We start from the raw sequence: 27,871 nt of genomic DNA, 5'->3' as shown, positions 1-27,871 counted from the left end.
TTGAATGGGCCATATTCTATTTACAATAGGTGACATACTGTATACTCTATAATGAGAATGACCAACCCAAATTGGGTGGCTGGGATACTGAGCCAGTAAACAATACTGAACATATTCAGGGACGGTCTTGGGACAGTAGATGAAAAAGGGCTGATTTCACATACAACCACAATTATTGGATTTGGGAGAGTTCTTCAGTTTTGGATGGATTTACAGTAGTTTGAGACTGTTCCAGTCTCTCTCTCTTTATTATATATTTAATATTGTTATTGTTTACACTGCCTTTTTTATTTATTTGTTTACTGTACTATAATTGTATCTGTATTACTATTGCCATGTACCTGTACCCCCTCCCCCATGCTGTTATGATGCCTGAATTTCTCCCAAAGGGATCAATATAGGAATATCGTATTTTATATTGTGAGTGCGAACTCAGGGAAGAGAATAGAGGGCTGAGAGGTAGGCTTGTTACAGGGGGTTAGCATAGAGCAGCGGTTCTCAAACTACGGGTTGCGACCCAAAGTGGGGTCGTGGGTAGGTGACAGCGCATTGGCAAAAATACAAAACATATTTTGGCTAAATATGCCTCGTTTTATAAATGTGTATTGATAACAGTGCTGTAATTAAATGTTATAATAAATATGCATGATCAAGTTCAACAATGTGTGCTTTTATTTTGATATTCCTTAATTCCACGTTGAAATTCCACGATACATTAAGTGTGGGGTCGCCAAAAGAAATCCTAAATAAAATGGGGTTGTGGTATAAAAAAGTCTGAGAACCCCTGGCATAGATAGAGGTGTTGGGTGGCATATAGGGCTGAGAGGTAGGCTTGTTACAGGGGGTTAGCAGCCTTAGGCTGCGGTTACACACAGGGCTATTTTCGTTTCGTTTTCAGGGTCAGTTTCGCTTTCCAGAACGCAACGTAATGGCAGGCAAGTTAGACATTGGTTTTGCCTCCTGAGCACAGTGATGTAGTACAATGCCAAAACAGTAGGTGGCAGTAGGTGGCGAACATGAAGGCAATTTTCAACCAATCAGAAGTTGAATGTGCCAATACACTTCCTGAAAAAAAAAAAAAAAAAACATCTTTAAATGCCTTGCGTGAGCCATTTAGCCAATGTAGCATTTATTTTTCAGCAAAGAAAGTGCAATAAAAGTGCAATAAACAAAACGGATACATTCACTGTGTTCTGCCTCATTTGTTGATGAAACAAAACTAACATCAACACAATTGACCACCAAGAGCGGATAGTTTAGTCTCACAAAAATATCTCTGATGGTGTTAGCTACATGCTAACGTGAATGGAATATGCCAGTACAACAGTATAGCATTGTGGCTAGCAGCTTGGTAACGTTAATGCTAGCAGGATGAATGGATGTAAACTTTATTGAACAGATTGCAGAATGGGTACAATACAATACGGCTAAATACACACAATTGTTAAGGGTATGCAGACTGTTGTAGCTTGGACTGGGCTCCTTATAACTAACAGGGTTTGGAAGTAACGTTAGCTAGGTAGCTAACGTTAGCTCACGTTAGCCAGCCAGCACCAAACTGATGATATCAGGAGCTATCAGTAGCTAGATAACATTAGACAACGCCTCATGTATTAAACAAAAGTGAATAGATGAGAGAGGTGTTGGGGGTTGTTGGGTGGAACATGGCCAGTATGAAAAGGGGATTGAGTAAATACATGCAGAGACACACATAAAGGAGAGAAACTGTCTTTGATCATCCTTTACGTCCATAGTGTTGTTGTTAAGTGATAAAGCCGTTAGCACTTCAGTGATTGGCTGACTGTCAGCACCCTTTAACACAACAACACACATGCCAGACACTCGTAGAGTCTATGCCAGACACACACAGCCACGCACATGCACCCTCACAAGCTCATGTATGTGTATGTGCACAATACACACACACACACACACACACACACACACACACACACACACACACACACACACACACACACACACTTGAGTGCTTCTCACATATGCAGGTTCCCCACCTAGGTGTCACTCACACTCCACCCCAGTGTGACACAAACAACATGCCAAAAAACAAAGGAACCCCATCTCTCTCTCCTCTCTCTCACTCTCTCTATTTCTCTTTATTTCGCTCACAAGCTGTTGTATTTTGTCATGTAGTATATATACCACTGTCACTTTACCATGGACACACTAACAACATATTGATTTATTAGTGGTTATTTGACCAGATATTGCAGTATTATTATCAGCAGTATTATTATCATCAGCAGTATTATCATCAGCATTATTATCAGCAGTATTATCATCAGCATTATTATTATTATCAGCAGTATTATTATCATCAGCAGTATTATTATCAGCATTATTATTATCATCAGCAGTATTATCATCAGCATTATTGTTATTATCAGCAGTATTATCATCAGCAGTATTATCATCAGCAGTATTATCATCAGCATTACCAGCAATATTATTATCAGCAGTATTACTATCAGTATTATTATCAGTATTATCAGCAGAATTATCATCAGCAGTATTTAGATTAGATTAGAAACCGTAGTAGATTTGTAAACAACAATATACAACAATCTATACAAACTGTACAATACAGGGTAAAAGAACATTTAAAATGTTTAAAAAATATTTATATATATAAAAAATGAAATCATGGAATGTCTCCTTTTTTAGAATTCGCAGAATGCAACTTTAATGCTCCTTAAGTTAGATTGACGTCAGTAAGTGAACATGTCACTGTAATCTCACGTCAGCTGTACCGGCAGGCCCTTTATTGTCTGTCTGTCATGTCAACAAAATACCAACTGACCTACTTTATTGACTCCTGCACTTTCTCTGATTGGTTATACAGGTACAACCCGCCTCCCTCGTGACGGAGAAGTCCCTGGTGTAGACTACAACTTCCTGCCCAAAGAGGACTTCCTGGAGTTGGAGAAGAGTGGGACCCTTTTGGAGATAGGAACGTATGAAGGTAACTTCACACATTTTTTTTTTTTTTTTCAATAGATTTACAGAGATATTGCAATAAATAAACACAGTATACAATATAATTATACACAAAGTGATCCAATGTAGAGGGATTTTGAAGGGACTATCTTCGGACATATTGAAGTGAACTTGTAGAGATAGGGACATATTGAAGTGAACTTTGTAGAGATAGGGACATATTGAAGTGAACTTGTAGAGATAGGGACATATTGAAGTGAACTTTGTAGAGATAGGGACATATTGAAGTGAACTTGTAGAGATAGGGACAATCCGTCGAGGTTTTTAAAAGGGGCCTAAAAACATTTCTTTTTAACAAGGCTTTTGCCTGAATTTTCTTTTACTTTTATTTTTACTTCTATCCATTTTACTATTATTTTCTATTTTATTTTACTCTTAGGTTCTTCCATTTCGCTGGTTGTTAGTCTTTTTAATTGTTTTTATTCATTTTAAATAGTTTTATTCATTTAACTTTTGTCTTTATCTCCTGTAGCACTCTGAGATTCTCACGAATGTAGAGCGCGGTACAAATTGAATCCATTATTATTATTATTATTGAAGTGAACTTGTAGAGATAGGGACATATTGAAGTGAACTAGTAGAGATAGGGACATATTGAAGTGAACTTGTAGAGATAGGGACATATTGAAGTGAACTTGTAGAGATAGGGACATATTGAAGTGAACTTGTAGAGATAGGAACATATTGAACTGAACTAGTAGAGATAGGAACATATTGAAGTGAATTTGTAGAGATTAGGGACATATTGAAGTGAAGAGATAGGGACATATTGTGTGTGTGTGCGTGTGTGTGTGTGTGTGTGTGGGGCACTGTAAGAAGCTTCACAGTTGGATAGTGTACACTCAGTAGGGACCCTCTGAAGTGCACCAGCATGCAGGGCCCCTTCTAAGTTGTACTTTTGGCAGGATGCAAGGCTCTCCTTAACACTTTGAGTGCCACGCCGGGTTTTCCTTTTTACCCCCTGAATGCCACCATCGGCGCCAATGTTAACGTTAATATCGCCTAATCTATGTTTTAAATTATGGCTATGTGTCTAATCTGCCCATCGCATTATCAAAGACTATTTTCCAGTCAGTGCTGTCGAGGCAGATTGGTTTTTTATCGCGTCATCTCCGTTTTAGAGCATTTAGAAAAGCACCCGTTTTCAGATAAAAAACAGCCCATTCTGGACCATTCTATGAAAATCGTCTTTTACTGGAATATTCCACAACGTTGATATTCGTCAGCCTTTTTATGAATCGTTTTCAAATAAACGCTAGATGATCAATATTATACGTGCACGCAAGCACATTCGGGCCGCGCACGGATAATCGCCGCGTTGATTTCCTCTCAGACTTTTACAGTGAAACCGAAAGAACCCATTTCACAAAACAGCTTATAACTTCATCAAAATTAGTCTGATTATCCTAACACTGATAACATAGAGTCTTTACCTGACATCAGATGGTATCCAACTGGTATATTCCAATTCCTGATCACCATTCGAAAAAATCGATAAGTGTATGGATCCAACGCGATACAGTAGAACTCCATGATCAACGGGTCTCAGAGTCTCCAGAATGAACTGTGATAACCCCGGCTGGATCAGTGAACTGGAAAATGTGGAGTACCGGATTTTTTTCCCCATCCATTTTCATTGAGTCCATTCCAAAATCCCTTATGTCATCTGAAAGATGATAGGGGGCGCTTTTTTCCACATATGCTCTCCGGCGGAGCTCGTGTATACTCGGGTAGGCTCGCGTGATGCAATATGATTTCAGATCGCTAAAAAAAAAAAAAATAATAATTCCGAGAAATCTCGTGAGTGGCTTTCAACCACCTATAAATAAACCCGAGATATCTCGTGTGTGGCAGTTAAAGTGTTAAAGGGGAACTATCTTATAAATGGCCTTTTTCAGTGTTTAGCATTGTTTCCTAGCTATGTGGACGTATATTAATATGATCTATGTCTCTAATTCTCATATTGGCGCATTCTTCCAATTCTCCTCTCACAATATTCACCCTCACTGAACTGAGTCATCTGAAAATGTGATGATCTGTGATGTCAGAGAGACTCAGCTGCATGATAATGTGGCAGATGCCACCAGGCCACACAGTGGTTTAGGAGCCCAGCCTCAAAACGGCTCAAGATATTGAGGTAGAAAAATGCTGTTTTTGAGGACTTGATTAGAAATACAAAACAATGAATTAAAAAATATATATAATTACAGAGGTGTTCCATAAACTCACAGGAATTGTGTAAAAGTGCCCAAATAGTGAAATAAATAGTAAAATAGTTCCCCTTTAAGCAACAGCTGTACATCAAAGGCTTTGATATAAAGTACAAAAGAGTGTTTTAATAAATGATGGGGTGAGTCAATATAGGAATGGGTTGTGTTATACACACCCCATGGACAGAACAAGCATCTTTGGCATCAATAAATGGTTGGTAAAGGTCCTGTATTTTGTATCTTTACAACAGTTTTATCAAATTGTTTTCAATCTGTGAAATATAATTTTCACACCTGCACAGCGCAAAGTGCTGGAGTGGGTATTGCAATCACTCATGTGGTTCTGTCTGTCTTTCTGTCTTCACCAGCCATAACTTCTAGGCATCTCTCTTGAGTTTTCTATTAATTTTAACTAGTGTACATTTAAAAATGTAGTTTTTAATTCCTCCACTGTTATTGAACAGGCTGTTTTATGTGATTAACAACCGTCCACGGCCCTCAAGCAGCACTTCGCAGGTGACTTGGCTTCAGTGTAGCTGACCATGCCTCGCCGTTTGGTAGTCCGTAGTCTGAACACCCCACTGAAGTCAACAGACTTGCAGAGAATACTTTGTTATGTTGGATTTTGAGTGTTATTGCATTTTCAATAATAGTCATCCAGTTATCATAAGACACCATGTGTTGTGTTAACAACAACTAAATTACATCATGTGTAGATGAAACATTCACATATCCTAAATCTTTATGTTGGTAAACTAGTCGTTTTGAATTTAGGGAAGAGTTTTCTATACTTTGTACAATAATATGGGACTTTGAGGATTTAAAATCAAAGTTGAGGATTATGTGTATTATGCATCGGGCAAAAATGGGTCTAGTTTTACATAACACACCTGACGATTGCATACCCAAAGTAATTTGCGATTTATTATACTTTATACTTATAGCACATGCATGAGTCTGGTCTCTTTTGAAAGGAAACATTCTGACCTTCCTTCCACAACAAAGAAGAATCACTAATGAAATCACTAATGAAATAGAGTTACAGAGGTTTGAACACACTGAAGTAAAAGTTGTGTACTATATGAATTGAAAATGGGGGATCCTGATGGAAACAAAACAAACGTCTTTCTCAGGTCTGCATCCCCTTAACAATTGTATGTATTGAGCCGTACTGTATTGTACCCATTCTGCAATCTGTTAAATAAAGTTTTCATTCATTCATTCATTCATTCATTCATTCATTCATTCATTCATTCATTCATTCATTCATTCATTCATTCATACTCACATTTCTGTTTACTTGTTGCCAGATGCTTGTTTTTGAGATCCAGCTGAGAGGTAGGAGCTGGATGTGTGTACCGGTGTTAATTCGGCATGATTATCCAAAATGGCCGCCCGCTTCCATTGATTCCGAGGCTCTAGTCCAGGGGTCTTACTTATTTTTATTTTTTATTTTTATATTTTTTTCTTATTTTGGAGATCGATGTCATACTGTGACACTGAAATGAAAAAATATTTCATCAACTAAGATATTTAGTCAACAAACGGCTTACCTGTATGCCTGATATGTGGTGCGAAATTAGCGAACAACGAAAAATTTACTTTTTATTTTATAGATTTTCCACAAATAAGGGAAGGACTCTAATAGAGCTGCATAGTTCAGGGTTTTATTTCAAAGTAGGTCTACACATGGTAGTCTTTTTTCAAAGTGGACTACTTTTTATTTTATAAATGTTCCACAAATAAGGGAAGGACTCAAATATACCTGAATAGCTCAGGGTTTTATTTCAAAGTCGGTCTACAGACACCAGTGTTTTGTCTCCTCTTCTGTGTTTTATTTTAAAATAGGTATACACAGCCAGTATTTTTTCTCCTCTTCATAAGAGTTTGAGGTTTTCCTTTGTTATAACAGGTAAAAACAGCAATAAAAAGTAAACATTTTTCTTTTTGTTGCTTTATAATCCCATTAATGCAACAAACTGTGTGCTATAAGTATAAAGTATAATAAATCGCAAATTACTTTGGGTATGCAATTGTCAGGCGTTTTTTATGCTAAATGTGGGGTAGGGCTGGGCGATATAACGATAACGATAAATATCGCGATATATTTTAATAATCGATATCGAATATCGAAATTAAAAAAAAATCGAAAAATCGTTTTTTTTTTTTTTTTTTTTTTTTAATTTATTTATTTTTTACCTGCAACAGGGCAGTTTTAAAACCAGAGACAGTGGACAGACTTGTCTTTCTTGCCTGCAACTTAAAGTAATGGCTTTGCTTGTCCAAATGACAATACTGACCAAATTCAGATTTCTTTTTCTCTTGTCCATTTATTTTGTTTGCTTTCTAATTTAAAATACATTTTGAAACCGTCTGTACACAGTAGGCTATGTGTGCTAGCAGAACTAGACTCCAGTCACGAGTCACAGTGCACATGTGCGGTGGTTTGTCCACCAAAAAAGCGCCAAAAGATCGAAAATAAACTAGCAGAGCCAGAACTGTTCAACTCCTCTGGAGCCACAGCCAGCAGAGAAGCCGGTTTACTTTAGCTTTTAAACCAGCTGCAGCCTGAGAACTGGAGTGTGAGGGGATGTAACACTAAAGATGGCGGCAATGACAAAGAATTGCTGCAAAATAAACATACACCTGTTGTTAAAAAAAAAATGTTTTTTTTTTTTTTTTTATATATACTTATAACAATTCGATAATTATCGATATCGAGAAATAAAATAAAATTATCATATCGTTATCGCGATATGATTTTTTTCCATATCGCCCAGCCCTAATGTGGGGTATGCTTGGGGATATATAAAACGTTATACACTGTTATCTTCATTTTAAGGGTAAATAGGTTGTGCGGCTCCCTGAGCATTTTATTTTGTGGGACGGTGGAAAAAGTGGCTCTTTTGATAGTAAAAGTCGCTGACCCCTGCTCTAGTCAAACCAAAGGACTTCCCTGGCTTCTTCTACCGCTTTCTCGTTGCAATCAGCCCCCGCATGCGATAGCGCTAGCTCCAGAATTGCATTGGCTACAAAGGTGGTCATTGGTCAATCATTTTCGCCATCAGTGGTGACTGGTCCATTCAGGACCCGGCCAAACCGGACGTGGTTGCAGACACATTCAGTACAGCATGCACAAGGTGCCCCGCTGAATTATGAATGGCAATAGCGAATAAAATAAATACAGTGAGAAAAACGTAGATCTACGTTTCCGGCACTCAACTGTTGGGCGACAGAAACGTAGTTCTACGTTAACGGCACCCAAAGGGTTAACAGGCGCCCCCAAAATTGGCCATTTTAGTTTTCGTTTTTGAGGACTGCATACTTTTTTTGCAAACCAAAACACTACTTTATACTTATAGCACATGCATGAGCCTGGTCTCTTTTGAAAGATGACATTCTGAAGTTTCTGATACAATCATATCAGATACAGTTTTTCTGTAGTAGTTGGTAGTCCAGAAGTAGTATTTCCCCAGAAATTCGTATGGCTGAAACGACACGCTGTGTCCATAGCCTGAAGTCGTGTGTAGTACATGACCACATTTCATAAAATCCATTCAGAAATGAGTGATTAGGATCGAGTTTGTTAATCTGTGTAGCGTTCCTGGTTTTTATTTCCTCAGACTTCAATTCATTCTGCGGTTTTTCTCTTCCTGTTTTCGCTTGTGACTTTTCACCTAGATCCCTGATTCACATGTGTGGTATCTTTGGAAAGCCACACTATTTGGCTACAACCCTGTCCAATAATTTTCGAGATCGCCAAATGATTGACGGAGCTAGAGCCCCGAGAGTCTGTGTTGTATTTGTACAGCACTGTGTACTTCGGTGTACGCCTCACATATCGGCATGTAACTCGAGAACCACTGAACGGATTTTGTCACCGGCTATCGACAGGCAACAAATAGGGCTTTAATTCGATATTGTATAAGAAAATATGCACACCCGAGCCGCTAGAGGTCGCCAAAGTGCAGTTGGGCAAATATCACATGTGGGCCCTCGCATGTTAAACAGATTGCAGAATGGGTACAATACAGTACAGCTCAATACTAACAATTGCTAAGAGGATGCTTTTGTCTTGTTTACATAAGGGTCCTCCATTTTCAATTAATCAAGACATTTATGACATACAAGAAAACATACAAATATACGGTACTGTGTAAGAAAAAGAGATCATTAAAAAATATACATCCGAAGGGGAAGAAACTGTACATTGGCGGGGATTGTTTAGCTGCAGTATATTATCAACACAATGTGTTTAGCTGCATGGTCTTGTTTGGGTGTGTGGGGGGCAGGGTGCGGGGGGGGGGGGGTGTAATTTGCATTTGACCATCATCTCCATTGACCAACAACACCAGGAGGACAACAGCGATGTTGTACATCAGTACCATTCAGTTATATGGTTCCAGTTAATGAAATGGCCTCTCTGTCCATTTAGCCTGGTCAGTGGCCCATAACAAAACAATGGATTTACCCCCCCCCCCAACCCCCTTCCTCTCTGCCTCCCAGGCGAAAGTAAACAAGTTGGGGGGGGGGGGGGGGGGGGGGGGGTGAAAATAGCCTCCTCACTTCCACCAATAGAATAATGCTTGGAATCAGCCTCCCCTCATATCACAGCTCTCTATCTTTAAAGAGGTATACCATTAAATTCAAGAATTCAAATTCTTGACCGCCACAACTTGTACGGCGGTCCCCAGACACTCTCCCTGGGTGCTCGGTCAGTCCAAGACACTCTCCCCGGGTGCTCTGACAGCTCTGTCAGTCCAAGACACTCTCCCCGGGTGCTCTGTCAGTCCAAGACACTCTCCCTGGGTGCTCGGTCAGTCCAAGACACTCTCCCTGGGTGCTCGGTCAGTCCAAGACACTCTCCCTGGGTGCTCGGTCAGTCCAAGACACTCTCCCCGGGTGCTCTGTCAGTCCAAGATAAGACATCTGGCTTTGGGAGAGGCTTTTCATAATTGGACCGTCTGAGAACAGATACAAGCTTTTAAATGCTACCCTCATCGCTCTCACTCTCTCTCCCACTCTGTCTCTCTCACTCTGTATCTATCTCACGGTCACGCTGCCTCTCTGTCTCTCTCTGCAGGGCTCCAGACTAACTTTTTACATTGGTTGCACCAGTGCGCCTAACTTTTTCATTTAGGTGCACCGAAAAATGTCCACTGTGCCTTTTGCCGCTGCAATAATACATTTTAAGCGTTACCTTTACCATTACCTTTTTTTGTCTCTTTTTTGTTTCCATACACATTAGTAATTTCTTAAGATGTTATGTAAATTATTGTAAAAAATTACATTGTATTATTACAGTTAGCTCGCAAAGTCCAATCCTTCACCTTTTTATGTCTATTTTAACACATTCAGATTTGGTCGCAAAATGCGACCAAAACAGGCGCACCCTGGAGCCCTGCTCTGTATCTCTCTCACTCACTCACTCACTCACTCACTCACTCACTCACTCACTCACTCACACTCTGTCACTCTCACCATTTATTTCTCTCTCTCTCACTCTCTTTCTCTCTCTCTCTTCTCAGTTGAGTTCAGGGAGTCTCCAGGAAGACTTACATTGCCATTGTCGACATACAACGGCGATAGCAAATCACATCAGTAAAAATACAAACCCAGAATAGCAGCGTGAATTGAAATTATGTACAGAGTAATTCATAACACAGCCGAGCACAGCAGAACAGTAACTCAAATGTGACTCATCCCTACCCCCCACCCTCTCTCTCCATTGCCCAGGTAACTATTATGGGACGCCCAAGCCGCCGGTGCAGCCCCCCGGTGGCCCAGTGAGCGGCGGTGATGTCCCTCTGGCAGACGGCCTCAACAGAAGCCTGCCCGGCTCACAGAACTCCACACCCAGACGCAGCAAGTCCTACAATGACATGCACCATGCGGGACTAGGGCCTGGAGACACAGAGGACGACGAAGACATCCAGGAGATGAATAGTAGCTTTACAGGTGAGAGGAGGAAGAGGAGAGGAGAGGAGGGAGGGGGAGGGGGGGGAGGAGAGGAGGGAGGGGGAGGGAGGAGAGGGAGGGGAGGGAGGGGGGGGAGGGAGAGGAGGGGAGGGAGGGGGGAGGAGAGGAGAGGGGAGGAGGGAGGAGACACGGAGGACGACGAAGACATCCAGGAGATGAATAGTAGCTTTACAGGTGAGAGGAGGAAGAGGAGAGGAGAGGAGAGGAGAGGAGGGAGGGGGGGGGGGGGGGGGGAGAGGAGAGGAGAGGTGGGAGGGGGAGGAGGAGGAGAGAGGGGAGGAGGGAGGAGACACGGAGGACGACGAAGACATCCAGGAGATGAATAGTAGCTTTACAGGTGAGAGGAGGAAGAGGAGAGGAGAGGGGGAGGGGGAGGGAGGGAGGGGGAGGGAGGAGAGGTGGGGGAGGGAGGAGGGGAGGGAGGGAGGGGGAGGAGAGGAGAGGAGGGGGGAGAGGGGGGGAGGGGGGGGGAGAGGAGAGGGGAGGAGGGAGGAGACACGGAGGACGACGAAGACATCCAGGAGATGAATAGTAGCTTTACAGGTGAGAGGAGGAAGAGGAGAGGAGAGGGGGGAGGGGGAGGGAGGGAGGGGGAGGGAGGAGAGGAGGGGGGGGGGAGGGGAGGGAGGGAGGGGGAGGAGAGGAGAGGAGGGGGGGGGGGGGAGGGGGAGGGAGGAGAGGAGGGGGGGAGGAGAAGACACGGAGGACGAAGAAGACATCCAGGAGATGAATAGTAGCTTTACAGGTGAGAGGAGGAAGAGGAGAGGAGAGGAGGGAGGGGGAGGGGGGGGGGAGAGGAGAGGAGGGAGGGGGAGGGAGGAGAGGAGGGGGGGAGGAGAGGAGGGGAGGGAGGGAGGGGAGGAGAGGAGAGGAGGGAGGGGGGGGAGGAGAGGAGGGAGGGGGAGGAGGAGGGAGGGGGAGGGGGGGAGGAGAGGAGGGAGGGGGAGGGAGGGAGAGGAGGGGGGGGAGGAGAGGAGGGGAGAGGGGAGGAGGGAGGAGACACGGAGGACGAATAAGACATCCAGGAGATGAATAGTAGCTTTACAGGTGAGAGGAGGAAGAGGAGAGGAGAGGAGGGAGGGGGAGGGGGGGATAGGAGAGGAGGGAGGGGAGGGGGGGAGAGGAGAGGGGGGAGGGGGAGGGAGGAGAGGAGGGGGGGAGGAGAGGAGGGGAGGGAGGGAGGGGGAGGAGAGGAGAGGGGGGGAAGAGAGGAGGGGGAGGGAGGAGAGGAGAGGAGGGGAGGGAGGGGGAGGAGAGGAGAGGGGGGGGAAGAGAGGAGGGAGGAGAGGAGGGGAGGGAGGGAGGGGGAGGAGGAGAGGGGGGGGAGAGAGGAGGGTGAGGGAGGAGAGGAGGGAGGGGGAGGAGAAGAGAGGGGGGAAGAGAGGAGGGGGAGGGAGGAGAGGGGGAGGGAGGGAGGAGGGGAGGGAGAGGGGGAGGGAGGAGAGGAGAGGGGGGGAAGAGAGGAGGGGGAGGGAGGAGAGGAGGGAGGGGGAGGAGGAGGGAGGAGAGGAGGGAGGGAGGAGAGGAGAGGGGGGAGGGGGAGGAGAGGAGGGAGGTGGAGGAGAGGAGAGGGGGGGAAGAGAGGAGGGAGGAGGGAGGGAGGAGAGGAGGGAGGGGGAGGAGAAGAGAGGGGGGAAGAGAGGAGGGGGAGGGAGGAGAGGGGGAGGGAGGAGAGGAGGAAGAGGAGAGGAGGGAGGGAGGAGAGGAGGTGGGGGAGGAGAGGAGAGGGGGGAGAGGGAGGAGAGGAGAGGGGGGAAGAGAGGAGGAGGGGGAGGGAGGAGAGGAGGAGGGGAGGGGGGAGGGGGAGGAGAAGAGAGGAGGGGGCAGGAGAGGAGGGGGAGGGATGAGAGTAGAGGATAAGGGGGGGGAGAGGAGGAGGAGATGAGGGAGGGGGAGGGAGGCAGAAGAGGAGGGGAGGGAGAAGAGTAGAGGAGAGGAGGGAGGGGGAGGCAGGAGAGGAGGGAGGGGGAGGGAGGGAGGAGGGGGGAGGGGGCAGGGGGAGGGAGGATAAGAGAGGAGGGAGGAGACATCCAGGAGATGAATAGTAGCTTTACAGGTGAGAGGAGAGGAGGGAGGGGGAGGAGGAGAGGAGAGGCGGAGGAGGAGGGGGAAGAGACTAGAGGAGAGGAGGGAGGGGAGGGCAGAGTATGGGTTATTCTCTGGCTCTACTTCGCCTACTTCCAAGGTGCGTGGAGAAGGGAAAAGGTCTTAAGGAGGTCAAAACTCACAGGACTGAGATACTGTGGGTATAATCTGCATTTGGCCGACTATTCCAGTTGGAATTCTCCCCTTCCGCTTGATCTCTGACACTGTTTTTTGCATCGTCGCTGCACCCTGGGCTTTAGCGCCGCCCCCCTGGATGATTGTGATTGGTTTATATAGAAATACAAACAAGCCAGAGAGTTGTTCCCCCCTGTGATGATAGGTTCAGCCAGACGTCTGTCCGGAGCTGGCTCAACGCTAACATAGTGCAGAGAGAGAGAGACTAAAACTCCTGCAACACCTCTACTAGTGTTATAGAACAACCGTATAGTTTATTCTTGGTCGTCCAGGAGTGAGGGCGGCCTATTGCTTAATAACAGCGGAGCAGTGCTGCCGTTGCTTCCGCGTTTTCCCTGATTGGCTGCGACACGCCCCGCGGCAGGCGCGGCAACCGCAGAGCGGAGCGGCAGAGCTTGCGGCATTATGTAACCGCCCTAATCCGCCATGATTTTCATTCGAAGCTCAGCTCACCTGGCAGCACAGCGGTCCTGCGGTCCGTTGTTGACAAGTTCGAATCCCATCAATTTATTTTTTTTAACGTGTATTCTTTCGCCGGTTAAGGTTAGGCATGGTTAAGGTTAAGGTTAAGGTTAGGCATTGTTTCGGAGTTGGTTAAGGTTAGAACGGTTAAGTTTAGGCGCTGTTAAGGAGCTGGTTAAGGTTAGCGTTTGTCTTAGAGAATGGCAATAGACAGCCTATTTCCGCACTGCCGCTCTCCCGCGTTGCCGCGGTCACATGGTCAAATTGTCACATTCTTGCACTCCTCCGCTGTTAGAAAGCAACACGCCGGTCGAGGGAGGGAGAGACGGAGGGGGATGAACATTCGGGGGGAAACCGCTCGGGAGATGAACAGTAGCTTTACGGTGCAGACGGTGTCAACGAGTCATGTGTGTGTACAGTGCAATGACACTAGGATCTCCCACACTAGTGTAGAGCATGACAAACAATACACTGTTGACAATACTATACCCATTCATTTAGTCCCACGTGCGTCAGCGTCAGCAGTGTGGCCTCGCGGTGAGGTTGCAGATGTGGAGAGAGCTTCCATTGGTACCTACATTACGACCAGACTCGTAGCAAGTTGATGGTGGTATAGCTGGTTTTGCTGTATAGGTGGGTGGTACAGCTCTCTTAGATATTCTATTCCACTGTATTTATGTTTATTTTAATTGTGTGTATATATTCTACTACAATCCTGCTCAATTGTACAGCCCTGTCCTATATTATATGATGTTGTATTTCTATTTTCTAGTTTATATATTCCTTTTTTTTTGGTTAATGTTGATGCATCAAATGACCAAGACAAATTCCTTGCATGTGCAAACTTTGACTTTTCTGATTCTAATTCTGATTCAGAATACATGTCAAGCTGCAGGATACCATAAGAACAGTTATGTGCAGTACAGTGTTATGATTAGTCAATGTCTTTAGTCAAATTATGATGAGCTTAGTTATGAATATATCCTTCATAATACTTTCTTGATGTTTGTGTTGACTAAGTGTTACCTAGAGTCTCCTAGACGATCTACATATGAGATGCCTATATGTTCCACGTTTGATTGATTGATTGATTGATTGATTGATTGATTGAAAATTGTATTAACAGATTGCAGAATGGGTACAATACAGTACAGCTCAATACACACAATTGTTAAGGGGATGCAGACCAGAGAAAGACTTTCGTCTTGTTTACATCAGCGTACCCCATTTTCAATTCATCATAACATATATGACATACACGACATACAGATAGACAGTACTGCTACATCTTATACATTTATGACATACCAGATTTACAAATACAGTACTGTTTGTGATACAAAAAGAGAGTAACTTTTTTATTTGTCCAGCCAGACACCTTTATGAGCCTCAAACGTGAGGAGGACACAGATTGCCAGATGATTTGAATATAGCCGCCGCAAATGCGATCACTTTAGTGTTCCTCCAGGACACAGGAGGGGAGAAGACAAGAGAAAAGTCTTTACTGGAGACAAAGTGGGAGGGATAGAGGGATGGATGAGGTGAAAAGAGAGCAGGAGCAGAGGGGCGGGGGGGGCTAGGGGGTGTCATGGGGAGGGGACTAGGCGTGGGGGTTGAGGAGGAGAAGCTGGAGAGGGAGGTATTTTTGTGAAGGAAGCTCTGAGCACATGAGAAGGTAAGAGAGAAATCACAGAGAAAGGAGAAAGAGAGAGAGAGTGGGAGAGAAAGGAGTAAAGGAGTAAGAGGCTCCAGGATACAAGTGGTTCTTTGTGCGGTGAGTAAGTGGTCTCTGACTTTGTCCACATCCTCCTCTGTCTGAGTGAAAAATAGTGCCATCTGGCTGCGAATAGGGGGAGGCCGGATTTAATGGGTAGAATTCATATTTGTGATGTTTTTTTTTATCATTTCAACTGGAAGTCAGTAATTTATGTGACAGTATTTATGTGAGGAATTCATTCGTATTCCCCTTTGTTAATGATGTCATTAGCACTATATATAATTATACTATATATGGTGTTTTTAACGGTGGGTAATTATTTTGATTGATATAACTTGAGCGGAAAATTAACTCATTTTGACAAAAGACTGCAACTTCAGTATTAATCTACATGAATACTGTTCAACTGGTTTTGTATGTGAAGTATGGTGGGTTAACCCATTTAGACATAAAACGCCTGCTAATAATGCATTATATAGCCTGCATACACACACAAATGTGTTTCCCAGTTTCAATGGGTTAATGATTATGTATGTGAAGTATGGTGGGTTAATGATTATGTATGTGAAGTACGGTGGGTTAATGATTATGTATGTGAAGTACGGTGGGTTAATGATTATGTATGTGAAGTACGGTGGGTTAATGATTATGTATGTGAAGTACGGTGGGTTAATGATTATGTATGTGAAGTACGGTGGGTTAATGATTATGTATGTGAAGTACGGTGGGTTAATGATTATGTATGTTTGTTTGCAGCCTCAATTCTCATCATAAGAATACTTCAGTTAACCTGCCTGCTAATGTAGAATGATCTAGGAGCTTGATGAGTGCTGGTCTCCTGACTGAACCAGGGGTTGGATGAGTCCTGGTCTTCTGACTGAACCAGGGGTTGGATGTTTTATAGTTTCCCACATGGATGAATAAAGTGACCATCTATCAATGAATCTATTTGTCTTATCCGTCTGCTTGTAGGTTTACAAGCAGATGCCCCTAAAGTATCACACATGTAAGCGTTGCTGTTTTGGTACCATAGGTGGGACCAAACGTTGTTGACTCTTGGCGTGCGATCGTTGTGGTTGGTGTGAGCTAGCCAGGGGGCAGCCATGTGGTAGGGTGTGAATGGTCCATAGCAGTCAGCTAGCAGGAAGTGAAGCGTTTGCCTTTACAGCGGCTGATGATATACTAGGTCTTTAGGGTCTAGCTGTGAACAGGCTACCCAGCGCCAACACCCCGTCAGAAATGGTTTAGAATGTCACCTCGGATGTTGAAGAAAATCCATGCACTATTGTATGCTAAACACTGCATTTATTATTATTATTATCATTAGTATTATTAGTATTATTATTATCATCATTTGATATAAACACAGTGTTTAGCATGCAGGGTAGTGCACACATGTCATTTGAGCTTGGCCTTGAATAGGCTAGTTTGTCTCCTATTGCACCTGCAAAGGAGATTTGTGTGCAGATACGTCCAGGTTCTGTTAGAATGTCAAGTGTGCTCCCAGGATTCAGCCTGTTGTTGTTGTCCAACAGGATGTCAATATGAAGAGCTGCCAGGTGGGAAAGGCTAGAGGAGACAAGAGACCTGGACAAGCAGACTGACATTTCAATTCCCATTCAGATTTCAATTCACATTCAGATCATTTTATTCTTTAAATTTTTTTTACATGAAATGCTTGTTTTTCCCAGCTCCTCAACCGTAGTAGATTTGTGAACATAGTACACAACGTATACAAACTATAACTATAAACGATAACTATTAATATAAACTATGTATTATCTATACAAACTATAACAAGGTATATGTTAGCAGCAGTGTGTGTGTGTGTGTGTGTGTAATAAGTCTGCTTGTGTGTGTGTGTGTAATAAGTGTGCTTGTGTGATGTGTGTGTGTGTAATAAGTGTGCTTGTGTGATGTGTGTGTGTGTGTGTAATAAGTGTGCTTGTGTGATGTGTAAGTCCCTTAAGATGCTTTTGTGTGTATGGCCGTGTGATATTTCATATATCCATCAGTAGTCTGTTGTTGTGTCAGCTTAACTTAATTAGCCTATATGAGACACACGTATAGAAGACAATTATTGTAATTAGTATTAAAAACAATATGAAAAAAAAAGTACATTTTGGTTCCTAGTACATACATTTTAGTTTATTTAGTTTATACCTGCATAACCCCTCTATATACTTACTTATACAACTGCAAATAACCCATAGCTCTGTATGGTAGCATGTACAAATGCTGTATATACATATTTATATTATTTATTCTCACCACATAATACCTATTCACACCTGTCTGTATTTACCTGCACATAGACCTTTTGCATATCTGTAGATATACTATATCTATATCTGTGCATATCCTACTCTTACTAGTTACGCTGCTGGCCAGTATGACTACTACCACACTGTATTTACATTTAGTCATTTTAGCTGACGCTTTTATCCAAAGCGACTTACAAGTTCTGTACGACAGGTCATCAGGAAGGGTACAACTCTATCAACTCTACCTAGAGGCTAATCTCTCCTGTGACAAAATGGCATCCAATGTAATAAAAAAAGTCAACCAACGAACTCGATTCTTGTACCGGATCTCCTCTCTGGTAAACAAGAATACCCTGAAGACTCTAGCAGGAGCACTCATTCAGGGGTACTACGACTATGCTTGCACCTCATGGTACCAAAGCACCTCAAAGGCGCTAAAAACAAAATTACAAACATCTCAAAACAAACTGGTCAGACTACTGCTTGACCTTACTCCTAGAACCCACCTCACCCCTGCCCACTTTGACAACCTAGGATGGCTTAGAGTAGACGACAGAGTACAGCAACTTGCAATGGGCCTGGTCTACAAGATACACTACACGACCAAGGTACCCATGTACATGTCAAAATACTTCCCAAAGGTCAGTGAATACCACGATCACAACACCAGAGGGAGCTCCACAAATCATGTTAAACCCAGATTCGGCTCAAATAAGGGACTAAACACGTTTCGCAATTATGCCACATGTGGAACGCCCTACCCAAAGCTGTAAAGGAATGTGGATCACTACCCACTTTCAAAACCTCTCTCAAGGGACACCTACGGGAGACTGCAATTCAACACTGGCCCCTGTAAATATCCTAACCCAACCCCCTCCAATGTACAGTCATTTACCTAGTATGGTTTTGTCAATAGTCCAATGTACAATTTTGTTTGTTTGTACAGTGTCTCCCCCCCCCTCAATGTACAGTTTTGCCAATGTACAGTCATTTACCTAGTATGGTTTTGTCAATAGTCCAATGTACAATTTTGTTTGTTTGTACAGTGTCCCCCCCCCCCTCAATGTACAGTTTTGCTTGTTTATACAGTGTGCCCCCCCCCCCAACCACCTCCAATGTAGATTACCCAGTATGGTTGTCAATATCCCAGTGTACCCAACCCCCCCCTACCCAACCTCCTCCAATGTACAGTTTCTACATCAAATGTATATACTCCCTTTTCCTGACTCCTTCTGTATCACAAACAGTACTGTATTTGCAAATCTGGTATGTCATAAATGTATAGATGTAGCAGTACTGACTATCTGTATGTCATGTATGTCATATATGTCCTGATGAATTGAAAATGGGGGACCCTGATGTAAACAAGACGAAAGTCTTTCTCTGGTCTGCATCCCCTTAACAATTGTGTGTATTGAGCTGTACTGTATTGTACCCATTCTGCAATCTGTTAATAAAGTTTTCAATCAATCAATCAATCAGCTGAGTAACAATGGTCATCAAAGTGTTGAGTGCTACAGTGTAGGTTAGTGTATTAGGACAAGCGCATGCCAGTAAGGTTAATTAGGGTTAGATATATATATATATATCTTTTTTTTTTACACCTGTATCACTGTACATATTATACTACACCTCTGATGTATGTGATACATCTGATTAGCACTACACTCAGTAGTACAAATTTGTATATTTTGTACCCAGTTTAATTGTAATAATTGTATATTGCTGTTGCACTTTACTGCTATACATTTGCACTCTGGTTGGATGCCAAACTTATTTCCGTTGTACTGTACTTGTGCTGTACGATGACCAGGCATGCGTTGCTCATGGGACGAGATTGCACTCCGTGCAGACAAAGAACCCACCTGGGCTACTTTGCATATCAATAGCGCCGGTCGTCAGGTGTGTTAAATGCGTTCTCAGATACATTCACATCTAACTTGTGAATGATATGTGTTACATTCCATTCGTAGAGGCAATTAGGCACCGTCTTTAGTCTGTGCTCAAGCGAGGGGACATTTATGCGCGGGAGCGCGCGCATGCGCTGGGAGCGCACGTGGCGCCATTAGCGTGCGTGCGTGCAATCACAGTTGATATCAGGAACGCACCGCTGATGATGACAATAGATAAAAAAATCTGTATTCAGAAAACATACGACCACAACAGGCCAGTGTTGCACATTTCTGACTAAAGTGGATTTTTGCCTTCCCTTTTCCCAACTCCCTCCTCCCTTTTCCCACCTCCCTCCTCCCACCTCCCTTCTACCTTATCCCTCCTCCCTTCTCCCTCCTCCCCCCCTCCTTCTGTCCTCCAGGAGACTCCAGTGAACCAGACGACCTCCACCCCTCGGTGCTCACCCCCTTCGCCCCCCGCCAGAGCGTCCCGTCGTACGCCGGGACCACCCTCTCATCGCCGAGCACCACGGAGACACAGCAGACGCACCCTAACCTCAGCCATCCCCCCCTGGAGGACCCCCTGGGACCCCCCCTGCCTGACAGCTGGGAGATGGCCTTCACGGAGAACGGAGAGGTCTACTTCATAGAGTGAGGACCCCAGCTTTTTGTGTTGTTGTTGTTGCTGTTGTTGTTGTTGTTTTGCGCTATTGGAAGCATGTCTTTTTCCACTTCCAGTGCTAGTGTAAGTCAATGATGGCATGAGGCATGTCTCTGAAAATGCACACGCATCATGCCTCCATTGACTTGACACTAGCATTACTAATAAATGCTTCTGCTTTTTTTTAAGATAGTTTTTTAAAAAAGATGTTCTGCTTCCAATATCTCAAGAACCAAAACCACAGGGCGGCTGGGTAGCACAGTGGACTAAGCACTCGCCTACCACCGCAGAGACTCTGGGATCGAATCCAGCTGTCCGCGGTACCTCCGGCTTGGTCAGTCGTCCCTACTAACACAATTGGCAGGGTGGGAAGCCGGTGGGGTCTGTGTCCTGGTCGTTGTAAACTGCGACTCCTACTGGTCAGTTGGGGCGCCTGTTCAGCAGGGAGGGGATCTGGGGGAAATAGCGTGAACCTCCGCACGCGTTACGTTCCCCCAGTGAAACTCCTCGCTGTCGGGTGAAAAGGAGCGGCTGGCGACTCCACATGTATCGGAGGAGGCATGTGGCAGTTCTACACCCTCCCCGGGTCGACAGTGGGGCAATGCGCGCAACGACCAGGAACTTCAGGAAGGGAATTGGCATAACGACTAAATTGGGATGGGTGAAAAAAGTACAGAAAGCCCAAAAATAAATATAATAATTATTTTTTAACACTTTCTTTTGTATGGACTGCTTTCTTTTCCAGTTGAACCCTTTCACTGCCACACGGCAGAAGGTTAACCCTTTACTATCACACAACCGACGGTGGATAACCCTGTTATCACTACTCTAGTTACAGCATGTGTCCCGTTGTGTGTTTATGTTTAGCCACAACACAAAGACCACCTCCTGGATAGACCCGCGGTGCCTGGAGAAACCTCAGAAACCCCTGGAGGAGTGTGAAGATGACGGTACGGCATTTTGTGCATGAATGTAACCGAGTGTGTTCATCTCATTTTACTATGTTATATTATGCAAATTCCTAAAATACAATGTTCTCCAAATATATCATCACGTCACAAATTGCAACGATGACTGTAGCCTGAGGCCCCCTGTGAGCTGCTTGCTGTTGGCAGATTTCATTAACTCCCAACCACGCAATTTTTACTGTCTACTGGAAGGCAAGGCACGTTTATTTATATCGCATATTTCATACACGGGCAATTCAAAGGGCTTTACTGATGAAAAGGAAAGAGCATAACACATTTTTCAAGATAAAAAAAAACAAACATTTTAGAGTCAGGGTTCAGTTATTAGCAGCAGTTACATTTCAATTAAAGCCAAAGGCGAACATTCATGGCCTATTTCTGAAAGTAGCCAGAGTTGCGGCTAATCCAAGATTGGCTTCCGGAGGTTTTTACTTACTATAGCATAATAAATGAATGCTGCATCAGCAGCATGTGTTGTTTTAATCCTAGAAACAGTTAGCAGAGCGCTCCAGTGTTAAAGGGGAACTATCTTATAAATGGCCTTTTTGAGTGTTTAGCATTGTTTCCTAGCTATGTGAACTTATATTAATATGATCTATGTCTCAAAATTCTCATATTGGTGCATTCTTCCAATTCTCCTCTCACAATATTCACCCTCACTGAACTGAGTCATCTGAAAATGTGCCTATATGTGATGTCAGAAAGACACCGCTGCATGTTAATGTTGAGATACAAGATGAGCTGCACACAGTGGCACCTGCAGCCCAGGCTCAAAACGGCTCGAGATCTTGAGGTAGAAAAATGCTGTTTTTGAGGACTTGATTAGAAATACAAAACAATGAATACAAAAAATATATATATTACAGAGGTGTTCCATAGACTCACAGGAATTGTGTAAAAGTGCCCAAATAGTGAAAGAAATAGTAAAATAGTTCCCCTTTAAAGTAACAGTGTTTTGAAGTTGATCCTATGACACACTGGTAGCCAATGCAGAGACCTGAGAACTGGTGTAATTATGTTCAGCGTTCTTAGTATTTGTTAGAACTCCAGCAGTAGAGTTCTGAATGAGCTGTAGCTGAGAAAATACTATTACAGTAGTCGAACCAGCTGGACATGAAATTGTGAATTAGTCTTTCTTGGACATGTATCCTCTAAGGGCTTGTGTCCATAGGGGACGTTTTATGAGTTGTCGGCTCCTTTCTGTCATTCATTTCTATGCTGGAGAAGCGACAGGCGTGCTCCTCTTCCCAGCGACGCGCCTCGCGTTTTATGAGCTCTGGGTGGCAGCGTTTTTGCTGGCGGAGCGCTCCCAGCTCATAAAGTTGAAACTAGTTCAACTTTTGGAAAAGGAGCGCGCTCATCAATGTAACTCACCGAGGAAGGGGTGGAGCCGCGGCTGGCGCGAGCCTCAGAAAAAACGCTCTGAGCTTTTTTTTTTTCTTTCTTCAAATCGGTCCGCCTTGAAAAAAAGGCTTTGAGTGGACACATAGCCTACTTGCTATATTTTTAAGATCATAAAAGGCTGATTTAGTTATAATAGACTTGATCAAAGATTTTGATCTGAGTCAACAATAACACCAACATTTCTGACTTGGTTTTTAAACGTCAAAGGAAGTGAATCAAGAAATCAAAACGTTCAGCCTCTTTTCTCTAGCACCCAAGACCATTATCTCAGTTTTGTCTTTGTTTAGTTGGAGGACATTTTGGCACATCCAGTCATTGATTTAGGAGCACTTTGTGAGAGAGCTATGTATAAGTGAGTGTCATCTGCATAGTTATGGTAAGCAATGCTGATCTTTAGAGTTGTTAAGTTACTTATAAACAGTAGATTTGGGTCTGTAGTTGCTAATTATAGAAGCATCCTTACTAGTAGAGGCTTAATAATTGCAGTTTTCAAAGCCTTTGGAAAAATACGTGATATGCAGGAGATGTTAACTATTTGCAGTAAATCAGTCGGTAAGCAGCTGTAAAACATCTTTAAGGAAGCTCGATGGCAGGGTGGCAAGGCAGCTCGATGGCAGGGTGGCAAGGAAGCTCGATGGCAGGGTGGCAAGGAAGCTCGATGGAAGGGTGACAAGGCAGCTCGATGGCAGGGTGGCAAGGAAGCTCGATGGCAGGGTGGCAAGGAAGCTTTTGACGGCTTAACATGTTGTACAGTTTCCTCAAGAGTTTAAACTGAGTCATGTTTATAGTTGTGGAATATTCAGTGAAGCTGTAGAAATTAAGACGAGTCAATTTGTATATATGAAAATATAGAACATAGTTTATTTCTGCTGCCACAGAGCTCAGTTTACAATCAGACACACGGACGTCTGACCAGAAAGTGAGAAAGAGGTCTGGTCAGAACTTACAATAAATACATGATTGACATGACATACATAAGATACCAGATATGACAAGAAAGGTAAACAAAAAATATCCCCTAGTGAGAAAATGAAAACAAAAATTGGCTCTAGGGCTTTGTTATGTCTTCACACTAGAACTGGAGAATCTGGAGAATAGGCCAAATGTCATATCTCCTCAACCTTGGTCATTGTTAAGAGACACTGTTAAGACTGTCGTCCTAGTGTCTGAGCTGTATACTAGTTGAGCATATTAACTAGTCAAAGCTGTTTTAACACAGATCTAATAGACATGATAATATTTTCCTCACATTTATCAAGTTACCTTTATGTGAATGTAGCGGTGACATGCTTTTCTTTAATGTGGAACTACTGATCATTTGTCTAATGTTTAGTGTTACAAAGGGCCAGATTAAACCGAATATATGTATTTATTGATTGATATATATTGCATAATATTTGTATATCGTTTGATATCCCTTGTATATTCTTTGTACATATGCACGGAATATCCCTTTAACCTAGTAGTCTACTACAGCCCATAATAGTTCATTCTCTCATTGGACAAGAACCTGGCGCCAGCAGACAGGCCCCTTGAGTCAAGTTCAATAGTGCCGACGAACATGTCCCAACTAGCCCCGGTTCCGCGTAGGAATACGGCTACCGAAATACGAATGGTACTATTTGTTCACCGTGCATATAAATAGGGCGCAAGAAATGTAGAATTCCTCTTAGTCCCTTGTCCCGTTCAGTCTCGTTCAGTTCCAGTTATCCAAGTGACGTCTCTCCCCACTACGCAACGTGGGCAGAGTAGGGCTCGCATCGCCCCAAGATAGTCTCGTGTTATCCTACTACGTTTGTTTAACGTATCGTTCGCTCCCTACTAGTAAAAGCCTTCATTACGAGTCAAAGACCACGTGAAGTGGGTAATTGTGCGTCTACATAGAGCACTTATTGCCGCGTGCTGATAGGATAGTAACGTCAAGTTCAACCGTGGACTACCGTGCACCACGGAGGATACCTACACCGGTGATTGCAGAGCCACCTGGCAGGATTATTATTCTTCATTCTTCACCAAGCTGCGGGAGCAGAGAACCGTCTACCCCACTGCTGTGAGATCTACACATGCCCGTGAGGACATCACTCGAGCCCGTCTCTGTCGGAGCAGAGACTCCACGGCTTCATCTGCGGCGCGCACCCTAGGATTACAGCTGCTGCTTTCCCCGCTGACACAGGGGTGATATCGCCTCCGTGGACCCTTGACTTTGTATAGAGCATTGCCTCCCCCTGCTGGCTTACAACCGGTAGTACCCCCCTTTCAGTATCTCCAGTATCTCTCCTGAGTACCATAGATAATTACTAATATTCACTATTGACTTGCCTACGCACATTCTTTGCCTTATAAGCGCATTCAATATAACGTATATTTGTATTCTTGCTGTAATAAATATTCTAAACGAGTATTTGTGTGGAAACCGTGTTATTGTGGAGAAGTTCTCATCATATACCTGTGTACGGTATTGGCCAGTAATGTACATAAGACGGTAGTAGTTTAATGATACTAATACTTGATTAATACAGTCAGGGAATTGTACCCCTCAGTTACAATTGGTCCTTCGAGCCGGATAATAATTAGCGTAATATTAATATAATATTAATATTGACATGGCCGATGACGAACACTCCACAAACGGTTCTCCTAAGCTAGATCGCCCGCAGCGCAGACGGCAGCCACCTCCCTATCTAGAGGCATACTCTGTCAGTCCAATACCTAGCTTTAAAGGGAAATTAGATACGGATAAAATAACTAAAGCGGATAGTAAAATTATGTCCGACCCTACCAACCAGGCTACCCCGCCAACAGAGGCCCTAGTGGGTTCTAATGTAACTGACCAAGCTCACGTGGGGACCAGGAGGGAACTGACACGACTTTATCCCCCGACAACGCCGACGAGGTAGTCCCCGGAGCGCTCCAGGATAAAGAAAGCCCTCCCGGGATGGAACCCGACCCACCACAAGAAGAGACGCGCACCCAGGAGATGGGTCTCCTCGGTACGCAACAGGAGAACGGGTCTCCAACAAGTACTGCCGGGAGCCGATCGCCCCGAACGGCGTCTTCCCCCAGCGCGGCGGACAAGATGCTGGCGCAAGCACTCATCGCCACCCTGGCAGCCTCCACCGAACGCGATCGACTTCAAGCGCAACAGACGCGCGAGCGCGAACATTTTGCAGTCGAGCGAGAGCGCTTCCAGGAGCAACAAAGGAGTGAAGACGACCGCATAAGACTGGAGACCAGACGCCTCCAGACAGAAGAGAACATTGAGAGAAGCCGCGCCGATGCACAGCACGCCGCCGCCAATGCACAGCGCGACGTCGCAAATGCCCAGCGCGACGCCGCCAACGCACAGCGCGACGCCGCCCAGGCCAGCGCCAATGCGCAGCGCGACGTCGCCAATGCCCAGCGCGAAGCAGCGCGCGACGCAGCCCATGCCCAGCGCGAGGCAGAGCGCGACCGGCTGCAGGCGGAGCTGATGGACAAACTGGTTGCCATGGCGACACCCCCTCACTCCACACGGAGCTCTCAGAGATCGTCAAGACACGGGTCTAGGACACATTCCCCTACCCGACGAAGCGACCCGGGACTCCGCCAACAGGAGGATCCTGTCCACGTCTCCGAACCCCCTTCCCGGCCGGTCCATACGAGACCCAGCAACCGGGAAGAATCGGACCACGCCGAGAGACTGAACAGAAGACTCCAGGTCCTAGCAGAGGGAGAGGAGGAGGAAGAGGAGGAATGTCAAGCCGACCAGCAGCAACGTACTCTGGCCCAGGAGGCCCAGTACAGCCCCGACCAGCAGCAACGTACTCTGGCCCAGGAGGCCCAGTACAGCCCCGACCAGCAGCAACGTACTCTGGACCAGGAGGTCCAGTACAGCCCAGAAGTCAGCCCCGAGGCCCTGCGCTACAAACCCCCGACTCAACTCACGGGTGAGTTTGACGCACCGCCAGCCCCGAGGGACAGCACCTGGGTACCCGACCTTCGGTACCCACCAAGTACCAGCCCAAGACGACACGCACGGGGAGACTCGCCTAGGAGGCCTCTTCCCCAACGCTCACCGATGTGCCAGTCATCCATGACATCGTACCTTGGCGCACCGACGTTTCCAGACTTTACCCATGAGAACCGAGCACAGTACACGGAGCTACGGATGTGCTTAGAGACAATGATGGTTGATGTAGCTGATGAACGCCACAAGTATGCTACCCTATTGAAGCACCTCAAGGTGCCCCGGGCGCACAATATAGCGCTGGCCTATGCCAACTCTACTACCCCATACACAGCGGCTCTAGCAGCACTCGACCAACGGTATGGACGCGTATGGGACTATGTGATACAGGAGATAAGAGACATTGACCGTCTCCCCCCAGCCAGAGACAACAGAGCATTAGATGACTTGTCTATCAAGGTACAGTCCCTGGTAGGGATGCTGGGGTCCCAAAAGGAAAAGGGTATCTACGAACTGTACGCTAACTCTAACGTAGAGAGGATATTAGAGAAGCTCCCTCCCGCCCGACAAGAGTGCTTCAGGCGGCAGAGAGACTACCGCGACCCCAACGGTCCAGAGGCATCCCTCCTAGACCTATCTGAGTTCCTCGCCAGGGAGGTCAGTAGCCTACGACTCGACACGTTAGTATGGAGTGGACCAAGCCCAAGACTCTGACCTCGGGGACAAACGGATAACCGCCGGTTGGTGACCGTTATGCACCAAGCCGAATCAGTACCACACAAGAACCACAACACCCCCTCGACGAAAGAGGACCAGTGGAAGATTGAGTGCCAGTACTGTGAGGGAGAACATCGGCTGTATCAGTGCGAAGATTTCAAGAAGCTGACCACGGATGATGTGAGTCAGTGGGTCAAGGACCACCGCCGCTGCTTCCGCTGCGCGCGCAGCCACCTAGCAGCTGAGTGCCGCTTGAAGAAGAAGTGCAGCAGGTGCGGTGGCACCCACTTGGAGGTCCTGCATGACATCAACAGGCGTCAGCCAGGACAACAGAGTGGGCCCGTCGCGGTGAT

General features: G+C 44.9%; 1 protein-coding gene across 7 annotated transcripts in view; it reads left to right on the top strand.

The window, feature by feature from the left end:
- magi1b (membrane associated guanylate kinase, WW and PDZ domain containing 1b) overlaps positions 1-27,871 on the top strand; it is a 424,255-nt gene that overhangs the window by 280,255 nt on the left and 116,129 nt on the right. For 5 of the 7 annotated variants that reach the window (XM_084316721.1, XM_084316722.1, XM_084316719.1 and 2 more), the window contains exons 3-6: positions 2,864-2,983; positions 10,965-11,186; positions 20,245-20,473; positions 21,351-21,433. In XM_084316721.1, coding sequence (XP_084172847.1) covers positions 2,864-2,983; positions 10,965-11,186; positions 20,245-20,473; positions 21,351-21,433 — 654 coding nt within the window. Of the gene's footprint in view, positions 1-2,863; positions 2,984-10,964; positions 11,187-11,711; positions 11,751-13,238; positions 13,264-20,244; positions 20,474-21,350; positions 21,434-27,871 lie in introns of those variants that run through there. The other 2 variants (XM_084316724.1, XM_084316723.1) reach the window with 2 other exon arrangements.

This window comes from Notolepis coatsorum, assembly GCF_963971535.1.
Source record: "Notolepis coatsorum genome assembly, chromosome: 6".
Taxonomy (NCBI): Eukaryota; Metazoa; Chordata; class Actinopteri; order Aulopiformes; family Paralepididae; genus Notolepis; species Notolepis coatsorum.
The sequence above is the reverse complement of the archived record's forward strand: the minus strand, read 5'-3'. Positions and strand labels throughout refer to the sequence as shown.